We start from the raw sequence: 19623 nt of genomic DNA on the forward strand, positions 1-19623 counted from the left end.
GTTCAAGCCCCTTGGCACTTAGAAACAATCTTTGTCAACTGTCTACGTTGCACTAGCTCATGTCAAGAAATCTAACTCATGTCATAGCTCAGGATGCATAAAGTAGACATAGCCTTCAGCAGGTAGCTCTGTTAGTTGATCTCCGCTGAAGTCCACCAGCAAGATACATCCTGCTGTCTGGAAGTGCATCTCCCACTCCACTGACTACAGAGAAAAGGTGGTCTCCTAAATTTGAGCAAACTTGACCTAACTCTAACCTCGGGCCTCTAACTGACTTGCTGAAGTTGAAACCCTACGGTAGCCAACTTGTTAAAAAGAACTGGAACTTCATGAAGGGGCTAGCAAGAGAGGAGAGACAAAGTATCTTTTTTTTTTTTTCTAAAAAACCTCCACCCCTCACAGATGTCAAATTAGGGCTTGGTGGCAGCCAGCATCTCAGCAGCAAAGAGGTTTTGGCGCATCAGGAATAAATTCTGTGGCACATCATGAAAGAAGAATACTGCAAAGAGAACAGTAGCTAAAAATTGAATGGATCGGGTCTGCCATGAATAGGGCTCAACACAAAGACTGTAATGACTACACTGCTCATTCGGTGTGAGCTGCTGCAGGTCGCGCGCCACCGTATTTGTGGTTTTGCCTCAGTAGTGGAAAATGCACCATATCCCATAAGCATTCTCCACCCTGCCAGCAACTTCTCCCATAAATTTTCAGCAGTACAGAAAAAAAAAAAAACCCAGAAGCTAGTGTGTAATAAAATCCTGCTGCAGACAATGAAATTATGATTTCAATGCAAGCTAATGCGCTGACCTTTTGATGTGGCAATAAAACTAAAGTGACTTAGTCCACACTGGGACATTTCCAAGTGAGCTAACACAGAGTACATCCTCTTTCATTATGTGGATGCCTCCTTAGGGGGGATGAGTGTAAAAGAGAGAATAATTTTTAAGCTTCTAGAAACACACTACAACTGCTAAGCAGTATTTGTGCTGGGATCTGGTAAGTCCTTTTAGATTAGTCTAGTGGTTTTAATTTTTTTAATTACTGCTTCTAGATATGTTCCAGAGAAGGTGTGAACCCCATTGGAAAGGCAGGAATTACAGGGCCTTCCTTACAAGTTTACACAGCTGAGGTTGCTTTTCTTGGTTATCCTTTTATGGATCTCTTTGAAGGAGCCCAAAGTCTACTAGGGATCTATAAAGCACAGATCGAAAGCCACGAGAATCAATCCATTTACCAAGTGTGCTTAATACTGCTCTTCTCCCAGCGCTTCTGAATCCACCTGGTTGTTCCAAGGAAGGGAGTGGTATTTCATTATAACCATTTGCACACAGCTCCAGCACAATCCAGGCACAAAATAACATGGAATATTACCCCCCATATTCCTACCTTGTTGCAGTATTTTACTATGGTCATTCGCTTGTGCTGCTGGGCTTTGTCCTTTTGAGTCACAGCCATGTTGTCAAAGCTATTCTATAACTCACTTAAGGGAAAGGCCTGCTCCAGGACTCTTGTGTGGATGAACTTTATTGTTTTTAAGTGGAGTTTAAAGCTTATTTATTGCAGAATGGCTCCAGCTACATAGCCTAAGCAAAGCATCATTAAAGATTTACACCCTTCCTAAAGAAGAATCCTTTAGTAGGAAGTTGCACCCTTCCCAAACTGAAATGTTTTTCTTCTGCTGAACAGCATGGGATAACTTGAAACCCTGAGGTTTCAAAACCCTTGTTTTCTATTAGAACCTGTAATATTCTACTACTTTCCTGCTTGTTTCATTTCAGAGACTTTTTCAAACAAGGCATGATCCAGTTTAATATGCATTAAGGAATATTTTTGAGACCTTACAAGATTGACTTATTTTGTTTGGTTGGGTTTTTTTTTCTGATTTGGAGGGGAGAGAGCTCATATTACAGTTACTAAGAACCTGTTAGCTAAAATATAACACAGAGCAAACCTTTTAGTCATAAGCATGTGAATACGTCTTTCTAAGGTCAATGCCAGCAACAGAGAGCATAGGCATTACCAGCTATTGATAAGCAGCCTGTATGACAATCAGATCAGCTTAAAACAAACAGTACTAAGAATTATTTTTATAATAGAGGAAGAAAACTCAAGTAGAGATCAAGAATAAGTTAACAGTTCCCTTACAATTTGCAAGGTCAGGCCTACAACAGTATAGCACGATACAAGGATTTCCTCTTTGACTTGATTTTTTCAAGGCATGCTTTTAAAGCAAGGGGGGAGCAGAGAGAGAAAAAGAGAGAGTTACCAACCTTTTAAACCCACATTCAGAAGCAGATGCCATCACTTCCCAGCAGTCATAAAGCAAACCAATGGACTGTGTCCTTTTGGCTCTTGTTGGTAGCCTCTTTCTTCCTTCTTGAGATCATGTACCCTTCTCAGCAGTAAGAAGTTTGGAATAAATATCTTGTCCTGAAATTAGAACAGAATAGAATTGTTAAGGTTGGAAAAGACCTCTAAGACCAACTGTCCAACTGTCAACCCACCACCACCATGCCTACTAAACTGTGTCCCAAAGCACCACATCTACATGTTTTTTGAACACCTCCGGGGTGGTGACTCCACCACCTCTCTGGGCAGCCTGTTCCAATGCTTGACCACTCTTTCCGTAAAGAAATTTTTCCTAATTTCCAACCTAAACCTCCCCTGACGCAACTTGAGGCCATTTCCTCTTGTTCTATTGCTAACTACTTGGGAGAAGAGACTGACACTCACTTCACTACAACCTCCTGTCAGGTAGTTGTAGAATACAATAAGGTCTCCCCTCAGCCTCCTCTTCTCCAGGCTAAACAACCCCAGTTCCCTCAGCCGCTCCTCATAAGGCCTGTGCTCCAGACCCTTCACCAGCTTCGTTGCCCTTCTCTGGACACACTCCAGCACCTCAATGTCCTTCTTGTATTGAGGGGCCCAAAACTGGACACAGTATTCCAGGTGCCGCCTCACCAGCGCCGAGTACAGGGGCACAATCACCTCCCTGCTCCTGCTGGCCACACTATTCCTGATACAGGCCAGGATGCTGTTGGCCTTCTTGGCCACCTGGGCACACTGCTGGCTCATGTTCAGCCGGCTGTCAACCAGCACGCCCAGGTCCTTTTCAGCCAGGCAGCTTTGCAGCCACTCTTCCCCAAGCCTGTAGCGTTGCATGGGGTTGTTGTGACCCAAGTGCAGGACCTGGCACTTGGCGTTGTCGAACCTCATACAATTGACCTTGGCCCATAGATCCAGACTGTCCAGATCCCTCTGCAGAGCCTTCTTACCCTTTTATGCAGGAGATGCTTTATCCATGTCCTGTCAGAGACCCATATCCTTTCCTGTACATGAACACTTGAACTCCCACTTTCAACACACCAAAGGTGAAACACCTTTAAAGTACAATCCTTACAGTTGATATCCTGAACAAAGCCCACAGTCAAACCCCGGTAAGGACAGCATCTCTGCAGTGAGAAGCATCACCTGTAACTAATAGCCAAGCACTGAGTCTATCTTCACCTACCCCTGTGTTGGATCTCCTGTCTCCAGCTCAAAGAAATAACAAGAGCCACCTTCCTCATGTTTTCCAGAATCGCTTCACCACTGGTCTGTAAACGTGACATTTTCTTGGACCAGGAGATAAGTGTAGGCAGGGGAAAAGAAGGAATCTCAGGTCACAAAAAAGAGCTGTATAGAACACAAGTAGGACAGTAATACAGTACTTTTTAAAAACAAAATAGAGTAACTTACCCTCACCATGACCTCCTCTGGTGGGCAGCATGTTAGGAGACACCCCTTCCCCCTGCTGCCAGGAGAAGCAGGCAGCTGGCTGCGGGGGAAGGCCCTCTTCTCCCTGGCTCAGCCTCTGACCTTGGAGTGTATGTGGTTCCTCATTCAGATAACTCACATCACCTCGTCAAACCTACAGCTGCTGGGCCCTGGGCTCAGGACTTTCCCTCCCAAGCATGCAAGGTGAAGAGTGTCTACTGCTGATGCTCCAGCTTCCAAGCACTGTAGCAAACACCTTTTCAACACCTGGGGACTAAGACTTATGATTCTCCATAGCCCCGATCTTGGCTATGTTCAGGGCACACCGTGGATCTCTCCAGAGGCAAAGGTTATGCGCAGGAGATAATACCCCATCCCAAACTGCCCTCCGTTAGTAGATATTTGGTAAAGATGTATTTACTAATTCAGCTGTTAGGCGGTTTGTCACGAGCCACAGAAGCCAAACTCCTCTCTTTCCTCCCCATTTAATACAAGATGCATCCATCTCCTATTCCTCAATCTCACACCATGCACAGAAAAGCTAGAGCTAGAGCTGAAATTCACTGCTGGGAGTAGACAAGGTGATACCTCTACACACGTCAGTCCCCCCTTAACCCTGATCTTATCTTCTTTGTTCACTTTGCAAAAACTGACAGTTGTTGGCCATTACCCACTCACCCCAAAAGCCTGAGGCCTCCCTCCTCTGTCCCACCTCTCTCTGCCTCTACTAATTCTCTGCAGAGCCCCATTTCAGGGAATCTGGGATTCTTTTAGCACTCAGATAGGCTGATTTTGGGGCATAATTATCTTTCTTATTATATCGCCTGACTCAGTCATCTTGCTTGGACACAACAATGTGAAGGCTGCATGTCAGGAGAAAGCATAGACTTACAGCACAACCCATGTCTGCAAGTTGAGATCTGAAGTCTGCTCCTGGCCACTAGCCTAGGTTTGCTACTCTTATCTGGGTTTTCTTTTTTGGCTATTAATCCTTTTCTTTAGCTTGCCCATGAAATTACAATATAATTATCTGCCTCATTAAGGTATTTGAGTGCTCAGCTATCAATCTGCCCACAAAACTTTGAAACAGGTCAAGAGACTTTAACTTCTGAAGTATTAGTTACACAGCAGTAGCTCCAGGACAGTATTTTCATGAAGAAAAAGGCTGGCTGAGAAACAAAATTTTATACACATCCTGTTAAGTCTCAGTTCAGTCCCACTTATTCTAAGACTGATCTATCGTGACCACATCACGGGAACAACAGTACCACAGCAGCTCCAGCCTGTTCTTTCGCTGAGTCATTTCTACGTGTGTCAAAACCCCTGAACCCTACTACTTGCAAGTATCACCGAATAATGGAGGTAACAGCATTTTGTGGTTATAAACATGCACTAAAAGAAGTCAAAGAGACAAAGCAGATACCGAACGACTCAATGAGGAAGCAGAGTGCCCCCACCAGCGTTAAGCGTCAGAGAACAGTAGTTGGTATGCTAGCTTCACCAAAGACGTACAAGGATTTATCTAAACAGGAAAACTACAATGTAAAACAAGAACTTAAGTCAATATGGTTACACTGATATGACCCTTTATATGAACATTTTTGCTTTAGCATAGAGAAGTTTTGAAAAAACACTATGTTCATGATATTTTGGAAAGTGTCCAACCTAAATTTAAAAAGCTGCATTAAGTCTGAACTAAGCACCCCCAAGAGGAACACTATCAGTATAGCTATGTTATGTTATCTGTATGGATATGATTATACAGGCATAATTCGTCAAACTTTCTCCTGCAGAATACTGTACAGCTCTCGGCATAGACTCACTGCTTTGATAAATGTACAAGTCACAAAATCAACATTTGAAAAGGAAGAGTTTTACTCAGTGCTTCCTCTGGGAAGATGGATGCTTTGTTGCACAAATTCTGTTTCATTGCTGTCAGTTGAATAGATCATTCTGTCACCCAGTTTGTTCAGTGGGTGAGAATCAAGTCAGGGACTACTTGCAACAACTCAGCGCATAGAAGTCCATGGAGCCCAGCAGCCTGCACCCAGTGTGCTGAGAGTCCTGTGCTGGCTGATGTCCTTGCAAGGCCACTCTCCATGATCTTTGAAAAGCCACAGAGATCAAGGATCCCTGATGACTGGAGGGGGAAGGAGGGGAGGGAAAAAAAAAAAAATAATAATCACACTTTCAGAAAAAGCCAAAAGAACAACCTGGACAAGACACATGAGCCTATTTCTTACATTTAAATGGAATTCCCCATATTTCAGCTTGTACCCATTGCCTTTTGTCCTTTCACTGGGCACCACTGGAGAAGAGTCTGGCTTGGCTCTGTCTTCTTTACTGCCTGCATCAGGTGTTCATACTCTTTGACAAAGATTCCCCAAAGCTTTTTCTTCTCCAGCCTAAACAATCCCAGCTCTCCGCCTCTCCCCGTTATTTCAGTCTTCAATCCTACTATCAACTCCTTGGCCTCTTGCTGGGTACACCCCAGTATGTCCACATCTCTCTGGCTCTGGGCAGCCCAGAGCTAGACACAGCACCCAGATGGGTGGAGGGGAAGGGCCCCCTCCCTCGCCCTGCTGGCAGCACCGCCTGGTGCAGCCCAGGAAGCTTTTTGGCTTTGAGGCCACACGGGTGCACTGCTGGCTCACAGTCAACTTGGTGCCTACCAAGATCCCCAGGGCCTGCCTGCCAAGGTGCTTTCCAGCCAGCTGGCCTCCATTGTGAACTGATGCCTGGGGTTATTTTTTCCCCCAGGTACAAGTCTCTGCATTTCCCCTTGCTGAACTCTGTGAGATTCCTGCCGGCCCATTTGTCCAGTCTGTCAACGTCCTTCTGAATGGCAGCACAGCCCTCTGGCATATAAACAGCTCTTCCTATCTTCTGCAAGCTTGCTGATTGTGCACTCTGCCCCATGACCCAGGTCATCAATGAAGGTTTTTAACAGTGTAAGATCCAGTATTGACAAGGTACACCAGCAGCAACTGGTCTCCAGCTAGGCATCATGCCACTGATCACAAGTCTTCGAGCACAGCAGTTCAGCCAGTTCTTGACACGCTTGCTCACCACCTACTTAGGTGGTCCATAATTCAGTTTGCGAGGAGGTTATGGGGGACAGTGTTAAAAGCCTTGCTAAAGTCAAGACAAACAACATCCACTGCTCTCTCTTTACCCACTGAGCCTGTCAACTAATTGTAGAAGGCTATCACGTTGTCAGGCATCCTTTCTGTCACATAAATCCATTCTGGCTACTCCTTCTTGTTCATGTTTGAAAATGGTTTCCAGGATTATTTGCTCCATCACCTCCCCAGAGATCAAGGCAAGACTGTCTTGTAGTTCCCCCTATTCTTGTCCTTCTTGAAGGTAGGAAGGACATTTGCCTTCTTCCAGCCCTCAGGAATCCTGTCCATTGCTATAACCTTTAAGAAAATAGAGGACAGCTTCACAATGACATCAGACAGCGCCTTCGCCAGTCATGGATGTGTCCCATAGACCTGTGCACATCCCATCTCTAAGAATTTAACTTGATCCTTCTCAACCAAGCGTTGACCTTCCTTGCCCTAGCCTTTCCCACTGGCCACAGGGGCCTGCAATGCCCAAAGGCTGGTCTTACCAGTAGAGACCAAGGCAAAGAAGACATGGACTACCTCAGGCTTCTCCACGTCCTTTGTCATGAGGGCTCCTGCCCAGTATAGCAGCAGGCCCACATTTTCTCTCATCTTCCTTTTGCAGCTGATATACCTCTGGAAGGCCTGTTGTCCTTCACATCCCTTGCCAGGTTCAGCTACAGATGGCTTGGCTTTGGCTTCCCTAACCCCATCCCTGGACATTTGCACAGGGTCTCTATGCCCCTCACAGGTTACCTGTCCCTGCTTCCACATCTTGAATGCTAACAGCAGCCTTCCATACAGATTCTTCATGGTGGTGCATGGCAGGAAGATGAAAGGCAATGGGTATGAGTTGAAACAAGAGAGGTTCAGCCTAGATAAGGAAAAACCTTCTCCCCACCCTGGGCACGCTTTAAGTAGTAATGTGTTTTTATCTGTCCTGTTCACCTACAGCACTTCTGCATGCTGATCAGGAAATGCAGCAGTTGGCAAGGGATGTATAACACTCCTTAGACCACAGTTTGCATTGCTGTGTGACAACATGATTCCCAGAAGAACTTCTGTACTAGAGCAAGCATTCTGAGACACTCAGTACTTGTACCTACCACACCTGAATGGGGTGCTCAGGCATTTGGATTTTGACCGACCTGTAACATAAAAGAACAAACTGACAATTTTCAATAGGCCATTTTTTATTGAGAGTTAAGATCATGTCTCCCCATGGTGTGCAGAACACACTATGAAAACAAAATACAGAAGATCGCTTTAGTAAATACACACTGGTTAAGCAACGCTACTTTTTGGCAAAGTGCTGTATTTTGTCGGTTTTCAGCTTGTGTTAAACTATTAAAAACAAGAGCCAGACATTCTTCCATATCAAAAGGACTGCTACAAATAGAGAAGTGGCTCTGGAGAGAAGCTGCCATATATGCATAGACTGATGTACAGTATTAATCTTAACTGAAATGTCCCTTTTGAATCTTCAAGTTTGCTGTGTAGAAGGCACAGTTTAAAATGCAAATCTGTCTATTGACCAATACATATGAAAATACAGTTTCAGCAAGATTCATGAATATCAATCAGTATGAGACAGTGCAAGGCCTCCACTTTTACAAGAAAAAAACACACACTTCAATACAATTCAAAAACCATATAAAAAGCCACACAGCTCACTATTAAAACAGAAAACCAAAACAAATCTAATCGCCCAATAGCTCCAGGCACAAAACAGGGCTAGACCAACATAAATACATAAAACAAATTAACAAAAAGCCATTGATGCAGTACTATCTCACATAATAATATGGTTTCCAATATTACAAATTGAGAAGCACAGCTTTGTGCAACAAAACAGTTTATATCCTGAAAGATATAGGTTTTCATCACCAGAAAGTCATCTAGTAATGCAGTATAAAAAGATCAGTATCTCCCAATTCTAGGAGCAGTCTAAAGTTGCATTTACTTGCCTACCGAGAAGAACGGACCAAGGCTCTCACTGTAATGCCTATGAGCCTTATACTCTCAACTCCATCTCCCTGTTAAGAGTTGGAGGATTACTTACTCCTTCCAACACGGGGAGGTGGAGACTCCATCTTCCTTCATTTCACTTTACGAAAATTAAAGCTGAAGGAAAGTAGTTACTTTTATATAAAAGAAAAATAATAAAGGAAAGCAAAGAATTTTCCTGAGCTAGAAAGTTGGCAGTGAGGAAGTTTAAGCTGGGCAAAAAGTTGGAGTGATAAAGGTAGACAGTCTGAGGCAAGTAAGAGTATTCGTGAACAGATGCGAGATTGGTGAAACTACAGCTATCTGCAGATAAACTAGAGTATTTGGACCACAAAAGAGTTGTTGTATGGACATGGGCACATACTGCTGAAAAGAATAGTAACAAAATCGCTGTTTTGGAAACTCACGATGTGACCAATTTTGTTTTCGTTCACTGTCCATGTGAATACAATGTGTCTTAAGAAAAAAAAAAGAGAGACTAGTGTACCCAGCAAAGCACATCTTGCTTTTATACATTTAACTATTTGTCAACATCCCTTTGCAACAATCCTAACTAGTCCCAGTGAAGCAGGACATCTGCAGTGTAACAGGGATTATAAATGTTGTTTCCTGTACACTAAGTATGTGCCACAACAATTCCAGCTGCAGAATGTGCAACAGTACCACTACATCAAGGTTAATCCAAATTGCTGGGTTTTTGCTTCAGTGAAATTGAAGCATTAGGCTGAATTTAAAGTACTTCATAGGTCTGGAATAATTCACATTCTTGATCTTGCCTAATTTCAAAGACTCCTCACGTGACTCCTTATACTAACTTCTGTATAAGGACTACTGGAAGACATAGTTGAATGTAATGTTAACACTTTAATGCCCTAGACACTAAATACAAGGAAAAAACAGTAAGTCACATTAAGCACTGACAGAAAGGGGGATAGACTTACCTTATATTCCCCCCTTCTTTCGGTGCAGATTTCTGCTTCCTTACGTCCATAGCCATTTAAGCTACTTCCCAGATTGATATATCAGGATTTAGCATGCCATGTGGCTGCTGTGTAATACACACTCTTTGTTAACAGGTGAGGTTTACTTTTTTTTCAGGTGCCTGCCAACTTCCAAAACATCTTGCACAGTGTTCTTAAGAAAACTACTTGTTAGTTTTGAATGGCTTTTCTTTCCTGTTGGCCCAACAGAATTGCTATCCAGTCCTTCTGCCCTCAACGGGCTAGGAGGACAACCACTGCCGATCTGTCTCAGTTTTTATACACCCTGTTATCACTGTGTTTAGTTCTGTAAGACTGTTTTTCAGCATACTCTTCTCCCTGCCACACACTGCCCTTCATTTCCAGTCACAATTAACTCAGACTTTGTTTTCACAGAGAGAAAGAGAGAAAGTTAGGAGAACTTGGTAAAACCTTTCTTCTAGCTACTTTTGAGCTACTCTCAATTTGTAAATATGAGAAAATCTAACAGCAATTAGCAGCTCAGAAATAGCTACCCATCAGCCCGACTTCTTTAAAGAACAGTCAGCTACTAATGGGATTAAAAGAACGGTCAATCCACCATCTTTTTTCTTTTAACTAGACTAGAGATTAAATGAAATAGGGTAGGGGAAATACATCTTTCAAAGACAGAAAGAGAGAGAGTTGGAGAAAGGGAGTAAGAACTTGAACTGTACCAAGTAAAACCCAGTTCAGCTCTCTGGGTTGTGCACCTGCACCTAACCCATAGGTACACTTTTCCTTCCACTCCACTGTGAGGTACTACATCTGTAACACCAGTGCCATATCATACTGCAACAATATTCGGGGGACATTTAACCCTTTCCTGATACCCATATTAAGTACCCAACACACCTACACAGACTCCACTAACACAAGTAGGTCCTAGGCAATTTAGATTAGATGTCCTTCTTGTAACAGTTCAGTATAGCTATGTAATATCCGCTGGCAGCTATAGTAGTTCCTTGTTAGAAAGTAATCGTATATGCTGAATACAGACAGATACACAAGCTGTCAAGTACTGGTCTTTAAAGCATACAGCTAACCTCAGGTTTTCTAACTCCACTTTGATTAATGCAAAATGTAACCGATTTCCACCTCAGTTAAGTTTCTTTAAAATACCAACTAAGAACCCATCTATATATCATAGTTTATAAAACAGCACACAAAGTATCATACTGATAGGTTTCCAAGACATTGATATTTAACATGAACATTTAGGACTTGCTGCAAGATGTTCAGAGATTTATGTGTCATTTCAAAAGAATGCAACACTAGTTACGATTGTGTTTGAGGGATTGATGATCAGCTTCAGATTGACCACACTTACCTATGCATGAAAACAAGAGCAACCTAAAAACAATTAGACCATAGATTAAAACCACAAGAGCCATCAGTAATTGAAATGACGCTGGCAAGGCTGGTGAACAAACAGTCCATTGTGCTTGATTTGCCGAGAGTGGCAATCCCTGGTGAGGTTTTGGCGACGGAGACCGTTTCTGTTGAGATAGTGTCTTCCATTATGTTCTTTTATCCAGTGGGTAGGACGAAAGCTCTTGTTTTTTTCCAGAAAAGTTGAACGAGTAGCAAGAGCTGTGACATAGCAGTGAACACGCTGTCTCGTTTCATTTTGGGCCTCCAGTCTAGAAATGTAACAAGCAGATATCAGTCATCACTGAAGTGCATTGGACAAACATGCAAACTATAAGAGAGCAGGAGAACACAGACATCAACATCCAGCATTTCAAAAGGGCACCCTTGATCTACTGGACAGATATTTGGGCTGAGACAAGGTCAAGCCAGTTTAGGAAAAAAATCACACTGGTAAGTAATGCATAGCACTGCTAACTCACTTCTAGTGTGAAGGCACCACAATAGCCTTTGTACTTTTGCAGTATTATGCTACTGCGCCCTTCCTTCCCCACCCCACCTCCCTAAGCCCAAGATGCAATATAGATCAGAAATACAAGGCAATGTGTGTGTCACACTGCTCCAGCTTTAGAAGACTTGGAGTCTAGGCACTAGGCAAAGTTTGGTTTAAAATCATCTTGAACAGAGGTGGTTCAGCCTGAAAACAGAAGCACACTAATGCAAGTGTGTTTGGATTGCCAGCCACACAAGTAAATCCAAACAATGTTCATGCAGAGGAATGGGAAAGATAGATCAGTTGTGACACACACAGGAAGTAACTTAGAAGGACTGTTCCTCAACCAGCCCTCTAGATTTCATGAGCAGAGAGTCAGCAGTTTTGGCAAACCCTTACTCCATCATGCACTAGTGAAAAACAAACCAGCAGCCTATGCAAGCAGGGGCTGACATATTGAAAAAGGACTTCCCTACTTGACAGAACAATCACTGGTGTTTCCTGAAACTTTCAAAGTAAAGCTAAAAATAGCCTGGCAGTTTTAAAAGCAAAGCAAATCCCAAGTCTAGAAGTGCCACAGCTGGTGCGAGACCAGCAGCACCAGAGCTGCGTGCCTTCTCTCTCCCCACCCAGGAGCCAACGACTAGCTGTCAACTCAGTGGTGCCCAGGGAAGATGTCTGCAAGACCAGGAGCTTGCTCAGGCATGAGCAAGAAGTCTCTTGGGAAGTCTGTTTTTCAGCGCTAGCATGACTCTATAAAAAAGTCTCTTCCGGAAGAGCTTAACTTGCATTTATTGTATGATGCTTCTGTAGACGTAAGTCTGGTCTGCCATGCCCGTGGTACACCCCTGTAGCCTTGGTCTTGGCGGGGCTGCAGGTGGCTGGCACAGAAGTGAGCTCTTCTGCCTCCCCCCACTCCACACTGGAGCGAAATACTCCCTGTCGGCAAGGGAATACTCCCTCCCTTCTACTTTTTTCTTTTAAATATCCAAATCCACTTGCTTTTGGCTCCTTGGGTAGCTTGATATGACCGACTGAAGCCTACAGACTCTAGAATAGCCATGTGTGACATGCTGATTTTCCCCTGTTTACTCACTGGATATTACCCTAAACCTAGCACATGAAATACAAAGCAAGAAATAAGAGAGTAACACAGCCCAAATCAATTCACAGTGCCTTATAAACACTTTCTATGCAGACCACACCAGTTTAATTTACATGAGGGTGCCTGCAAATACGGGGCCCCTGTTTTCTATACGGGGCAATCCCTTAACACGTACTGCAGGTGGAACTCCAGATGAAGCCTTTCTGGGGAAAGCCATAAGGAGCTAGGAGGCCACACCACCTTGTGTTATTAGAACACGGATTTCCTAAGCATGTTCTTTCTGCATGTCATTAGCTAGCAAAGGGCATCAACTGCTAATATAAAATGTTGTGGTTTGTTATGGAAAAATATGATCAACCTGATGAACAGGGGGAAATTTATACAACATACTTTTGCTTTGAATTTAAAAGGAGCAAATAGATTTCCTCTACAAAAGAAGAAAAACTGGTTTAAAACTTGCAGGTTGAAGATATTTAAGCTTTTTCCCCCTCTTATCAAATACCCTTCCAGGACTGGTTTGCAAACCAACACTCTTCTACTTGCCATGTTAAAGTGCAACTGGCATAGCAGAGGTGGTTTGAATTAGCTAAAAGGACACATACTCTTCAAAAATGTAGCATTTTGGTATCTTAGTGGTTGCCTTTGGTAGCATGGCACTAGCAAGCCCGCGGGCACTGAGAAAACAGGGCTGCTGAGCATCCATCAGTATTGTCAAAATGTGATTTTAGAGAGGTTGTGTCTGAAGCCAGACCACTGCTACATACATTCACTGCTCCACCCCCAGCATCTATTTTGCTAGAAAGCATAAGTGTCCTGCTAGTTGCACTATAGAGCCAGACTTCACAAGAAACGTTAAAGGCTTCAGACCCCGCCCCAATTAATGTTTAAGTAATTTTTCTGCACTTAGCATTTTGGCTTGTTAAAGCAGATGTAGTTAGGCTTGATCAAGTCACATCATTTGGCACAAAGGTTAGTCCTAAAACCAGTATTGTTTTGGCAGACAAGGCTCTAGAGGAAGCAGTGTTGCTAGCAGCCTGATAAAACAAAAAGCACTGTCCCAAAACAGGAGTACTTACTGTGCCAGTGTGCCTTAAGCAGCTTTTCGTGGCCCTACAATGTTAAATGGCCAACCATTAAACCACTAGAGACTTCAAAACAGCTTTTGAAACTTATTACATTATCAGTGTAATTGATTTTCCCAGTTTCTGTAATCTGCCTCAGCTTCAGACTTAAGTCTACTCCCAGTTCTGACACCCAAAATAACTCCTATAAAAAAGCCTAGATCCTCTGATGAAGCAACAGCACAGAATTCAGCTTACTCACACACCAGTTGAGGATCACCACACCTTTAGCTTCCCAACACATTAAAGCAGCTTAACTGTACAGCTTAATATAACACAAGATTCTTGTCTAGAAGAATTTATACCAGTATCCCTAGTTCACAAGTCACTGAAAAAAGTCAGAATCTTACTTTGCATGTTACTGTCCAATATAATTGATATTTTAGATAAACTGATCTACTGTCTCTCACTAGGGTATGCCTCACACCCTACAGTTCTCTTGCAGATTCCTTCAGATCCTCATTTTAAAGATGCTGTGGGCTCATAGCTTCCCCCAATTTCAGTTAAGCTAGACCCTTGATGCTTAACATCACAAACTGCCCTCCCCAAGTATTTATACAAATCCCCTGTTCTCCAAAATCAATGGTATCAGCACCATACTTCAATATTATACAGCAGCATGTCATCTCAAAGTCACCCATTTCTTTGAACTAAGAACTTTAAATATAGCAAGGAGGTGATCAGAAAAGTCAATGGACAACTACCTACACCAACTCTACCACTACACTCATTTTTTTCCCCCCTGTGTAACAAAGCTTACTCCCCCCCCCCCCCCAGTTGTTTGTAACTGTAGGCACCAGATGGGAGGAAAAGCCAGTCTTTGTTATTAACCAGGATTTGCAAAGCACCCAGTTATTTCCAAATCAATGAACACATGGGCAAGTATGTAGTCATGATGGCAAAATACTCTATTTGTATACACCTATATATACTACACTTGTACAGCTGTATATACTGGACAGTTACCATCAAAGAAGCAGTGCACAGCAAACATGCATCTGCAGTAATTCCACATGGCCAGATCTTTAGGACCCCAAAATCAAACAGCACCACTTCTTGCCTTGCTAAAAGTAGAAGTCTGCAGCGCAATTTTTTTACCTTGAGGGGAGTTAAGTTTTGTGGAATATTTTGTTCCACAAGCCACCTGTGGAAAAGTTTAATCCTGTCCTAATCTATCACTAGGTTGACGAACAAAAAAATACCAAAACTAACTATCCTGTCAGGATAGTTAAAGTAGTGGTTTTTTCCGTCTCATGAGGTGACTAGAAGGATACTAACAGTTATGAAAAATACACATAGCTATGGAGGGGGCAAAGTGCTTTCAAGTCTACGTTACCAGCTATATGGTTAATTGCCACCAGTTTCAACAGGAGTGGAGCATATTCTGTGAGGGAAAAATTAGGCTCCATAAATATTCATTGCAGTGTCAAAATAGCATACCCAGCTGTTTCCTGACACAGTCATCTTGTATAACATTTTTCTAAGCAGGCAGGCAGCCCTGACCACCCTACCCACCTCGTGCAGTATTCATGCTTTATACACTTGCTCTGAAATAAGATGGAAAATTCAGTATTAAGTGTCTAAGCTGATCATGTAGAAACCAGATATTTTCAGCAACAGCGCTCCTTGACAAGAGAAGTCGGACGTACCTGGGACTACCTGGGCTGTGAAACTCCTCGTCTCCACATCCAGTCTCATTAAGGCTGTGACAGGTATTGTGGACAGCATACACAGACATGCTGGGATGCTCTATCAGGAGGTTCTCCATCGGACTGGTTTCCACTTTGATAGTGGTTAATCCACCTGCAGTAAAGCATGGGGGAGGGGTGATAAACCAGCTCTCCTCCATGGGACACGACTCAAACTGGATGAAGCAAGACTCGCTGGCCTCCGGCAAGTGTTCCAAGGGAGATGGTAAACAAGAGAAGACAGGCGAGCCATCCACGGCTGATGCTTCAGTGATGTCCGCTTCCTCTGTGGAGCAATTAGTGCAAGTGTCTGCTGTAGGCAGCCATTAGTCAGTGGAGAGGAACCCATGGATGTTGGCAATTGCAGGAGGCCAAAACCAACAAGGTTGCATGTAGCCAGAAACAGGATATTAAAAAGACAAAACAAAGAGACAGAAATAAACCTCTATCAGAACATATACAATTTTTTTTTTTTTTAAAAAAAGCAAGGGGAGGGGAAAAGGGAGTTCCCTGACAAGACACACTAGACACGTAAAACAACTGTTATCAGTAAAGCAATACAATTGCGTAATAAGTCAAATATATTTTATCTGTACAAGTGGTTCTGCTGAAGCCTGTTTCAGGCTTATAAAGCTGACATCATTTTTCTCATCAGTTTACATAACATGTTTTGGTACATTTGTTTGGAAGACACCCTACGCTCTAATCCACCCTGGGTTTTGCTTAGATAAAGTTTCTCCCAAGCTACTGGTTTCTAAGCAGAGCTTACGTTTGACACACGTCTTACCTATAAAGTCAACCAGAATCCACTCGTCATCTTCTTTCTCACTGAACTCTGGCTCTTGGCTGGACAAGCTATTAATCTCTCCCATGAGCATGTTATTTAACCTCTGGAACATTACTAAGGCAGGAACAAGACTTTGGCTGGTAGATCTTTATATCCAACGTTCAAGGCACAGCTCACTGTACTAGAAGAGTGGCATAGACTTGAGATTAAAGTGCATAGATGCTTTATCAGCTTAGGTACGGGACATGCAGAGGCATGACTGGTAAACACTTTGTGTGAAACCTGCAAAAAAAATTATGAAAGGGGTCTTAATGACAAAGCAATAGGTAACATCCCTAGGGAACAAATTAAAAACCCTCTCATTAGTGCAGTCTGAGGCACCAGTGAACATTTTTCCCTAAGAAGAGAGGCAGCTTCACTGGCATTCACCATTCCCTCCCAGCTAGATACACACAGAAAAACCCTAGGTCTCCAGGGCTCTCCTTGGAGCTGAGCTCCTTACTCTAGATCCTCCTCCCCATGCAAAGGTCTGTTCAGCTGTTGGTCCCCACCCTCTCCTATGGGAGGAGAGGACTTTTGCACAGAAGTCTTGTGCCTGCGCTCCCCCAGGTGCTCCCCCAGCTTGTCTTCCTCCTGGTCAGAGAGAAATGCAAAGGGCAAGCACACATTTTCTGCTCCAGACATCACACATGAGGGGCATTCAGAAAAAGAAAGGGAGTTAAGACACACTACTCTAGACAAACCCAGCCATTAAAAGAGGATACAACCCATAAAGGATATTATTTAAGGCCAGTACACCCAGCTTCATCCTGTAACTCTCAGACCACACTAAAAGGTCATTTTGGCCTCCTACGTCATCTTACCCCAGGACACCAGACCCCATCACCTACTTATTCAATGCAAGGACAAGCACCTGCTCCATCCAATACTGCTCCTACAGACATCTATGCAGCTACCTTCTTATTCAAACAGCATAAGAGGACAGGATTAGAATTTCAAGTAGTCTTCAGAAGCAATATGAAAAGGTACAGTGTAACTCAAGAAGTTATACACCCTAGTTTTCCGACAGGAACTACCAACTGCAGGAAAATACAAGACTAGGAACAAATGGCTCAGCTGCAGTAGTGAATAAAAGGCTGTTTTTTAGGACCACACATCAAAATGAAACTTCTGGGTTCACTCTTTAAGAGAGCTACAAGAAGGATCAGAAGTCTAAAGAAAATTGATAAAATTTAAAAAACAGAAAGGCTTAACAGATGGAAGGAAAAAATGACAACAGTAGTCAATTACATGAAGAAAGAGGCAAACATTTATCCCCTTCTTCTATATTCACAGCAAGCAGAAGTGGCAGAAGTGGCTTTTAACTGCAGTAAAGTTAAATTTTCAGTGGTTACTAGCAGGAAACACTTTTAACCATTGAGGTCGCTAAGCTCTGGATGGGTTACCTAAGGAAATGCCAAATGCCCGCAGTGTTCCTAAGCATCTTCTTGAGAAGGTTTGAGTGCTTCAATTGTAGACAGAGCTGGCTACGGATAAGGAAATGGACTTTAAGTGAAAGCCTGAAGTCCGTAGCCTTCCAGTTACGCTCCACATCCATAGAATCATAGAATCCTTTGGGTTGGAAGGGACCTTGAGAGATCATCGAGCCCGACCCCCCTGCAGTAAGCATCCCTAACCCTCTTCTGGCACAAGGCCTAGGAACAAAAGGGTTTGTTTTTTCTTTAGGCTAACTAACAAGCCATAGTGTAATTGCTGATCAGCACTGGCTTTCCCCATATTCCCACTGCCACACTGCCGAATGTTGCCTCATTCCTAGATCTAGACTAGAAGTACCTTCAGGCAAGGGCTGTCTTTTTGTTCTGCCTCTAGAGTGGAGCAAGACGAGAGCTCACACTCCCATATTAAGGCTCCACAGGCATCCCGGCAACATCAAATAATTAGCCTCTGACACAGAAAAGGGAGATCACTGGTCCCGAGAACATCAGCTAAATAAACTACAGCTTTTGACCCATAAATGCCTTTCGGTAGATCAAAAGCCAGTTGTCCCATCTTCCCCTTCCCCCACCCACAGGAGGATCCAAAAAAAAAAAACAAAAAAAAAACCAAACCCATCTGAACCATTTAGAAACTGGTTGACCTTTCGCCATCCTTTTGGGCAAGCGCCTTGAAAAATGCCACACTCGCACGCTGCGGTGCAAGCCCGACGGGGACCGCGAAGCGACGCTGTTATCAAGGGCCACGGCTAGAGGAGGCAAAGGCGGCGGAGGCTGGAGGAGAGCTACTTCAGCTCCTCGACGGAAACTATCGGCTGCGACAGGAGATAAGACGAGGAACGACCGGCGCAGCTACAGCAGCAATAAGACCCTGTTACACATAACGCAGCCAACAATACCGTATTGTTGCATAAACCCCCCCCCCCCCCTTTTTTTTTTCCTCTTTCTGACCTAGCAGAGGAGATAGGGCGCACGCCAAGCAAAAAGAACCGAAAAAAAAGGCACCCCCCAAACCACTTCTGCAGCTCCCCGGGGGAGCTGGGCGGCCGCTCCCCGCCCCCCGGAGCGCCCCGCGCCAGCTGCGCACCTTCCCGGCCGGCCGCGGGGGGAGGACGCGGCTACCGGCTGCTCGACAGCCGGGAATCGGCAAAACCCTCCCGGTCCTCGGCGTTTTCCGAGGGGAGAGAAGCCGCGACGGAGGCACGGGCAGACGGGAGCTCCGCTGCTGCCTCTCGCCGCCTCGCCCGGACCAGGGCTGCACCCCCCGTCCCCCCGCCTTTCCCCGCCGCCGTGCGTGAGCCGGGACGCGGGCAGCACGCTCGGCCCCGCCAGGCAAACTCACCCGGCCCGCACCGCACCGCGCCGCTCCCGGCCCCGCGGCCGCGCCGACCCCGCGCCCCGCGGAGCCCTTTGTTGTCACGGCGGCGGCGCCCAGCTGACGGCCGGCCCCGCCCCGGCCCCGCCCCTCCCCGCCCCTCCGCCAATGGGCGCCGCCGCCGGCTGTCGCTAACGCACGTGACGGGCGGGCGGGGACGCGGCGGCGGCAGCGGCGGCGGGGCGGGAGCGGCCAGCGGGGGCGGCCCCGGCCCCACGGCCCCGGCCCCACGGCCCCCGCCCCGGCCCCACGGCCCCACGGCCCCCGCCCCGGCCCCACGGCCCCCGCCCCGGCCCCACGGCCCCACGGCCCCCGCCCC

At 44.8% G+C, this 19623-nt stretch overlaps 1 protein-coding gene across 5 annotated transcripts; it reads right to left on the reverse strand.

Annotated features, from left to right (window-relative positions):
* Positions 1 to 5375: 5375 nt before the first annotated feature.
* Positions 5376 to 16714, reverse strand: TP53INP1 (tumor protein p53 inducible nuclear protein 1). 5 transcript variants are annotated; one of them, XR_012830844.1, is made up of 5 exons: positions 16437 to 16714; positions 15611 to 15962; positions 11202 to 11514; positions 7973 to 8014; positions 5376 to 5896 (listed from the first exon to the last, which is right to left on the reverse strand). XR_012830844.1 is itself a non-coding variant. In XM_075705389.1 (4 exons), exons 1-4 carry the CDS (start codon positions 16546 to 16548, stop codon positions 11497 to 11499), a joined length of 516 nt encoding a protein of 171 aa, XP_075561504.1. In that variant the 5' UTR covers positions 16549 to 16714; the 3' UTR covers positions 11458 to 11496. The 5 variants fall into 5 exon arrangements, 3 of the variants coding, with proteins under 3 accessions (XP_009479115.2, XP_009479114.2, XP_075561504.1); XR_012830845.1 differs by lacking the exon at positions 5376 to 5896 and having other exon boundaries at positions 7961 to 8014; XM_075705389.1 differs by lacking the exons at positions 5376 to 5896; positions 7973 to 8014 and adding an exon at positions 13917 to 13950 and having other exon boundaries at positions 11458 to 11514.
* Positions 16715 to 19623: the final 2909 nt, after the last annotated feature.

The sequence above is a fragment of the Pelecanus crispus genome, chromosome 2 (genome assembly GCF_030463565.1).
Source record: "Pelecanus crispus isolate bPelCri1 chromosome 2, bPelCri1.pri, whole genome shotgun sequence".
Lineage (NCBI taxonomy): Eukaryota > Metazoa > Chordata > Aves > Pelecaniformes > Pelecanidae > Pelecanus > Pelecanus crispus.

Excerpts from the sequence above, each read along its gene's own strand:
- TP53INP1 (XM_009480839.2), bottom strand. The coding sequence starts at position 16,548 with ATGTTCCAGAGGTTAAATAACATGCTCATGGGAGAGATTAATAGCTTG. Across the intron at positions 15,963-16,436 it reads GATTCTGGTTGACTTTATAG|CAGACACTTGCACTAATTGC; the intron begins GTAAGACGTGTG and ends GGCTGCCTACAG. Across the intron at positions 11,515-15,610 it reads CACAGCCCAGGTAGTCCCAG|ACTGGAGGCCCAAAATGAAA; the intron begins GTACGTCCGACT and ends TTACATTTCTAG.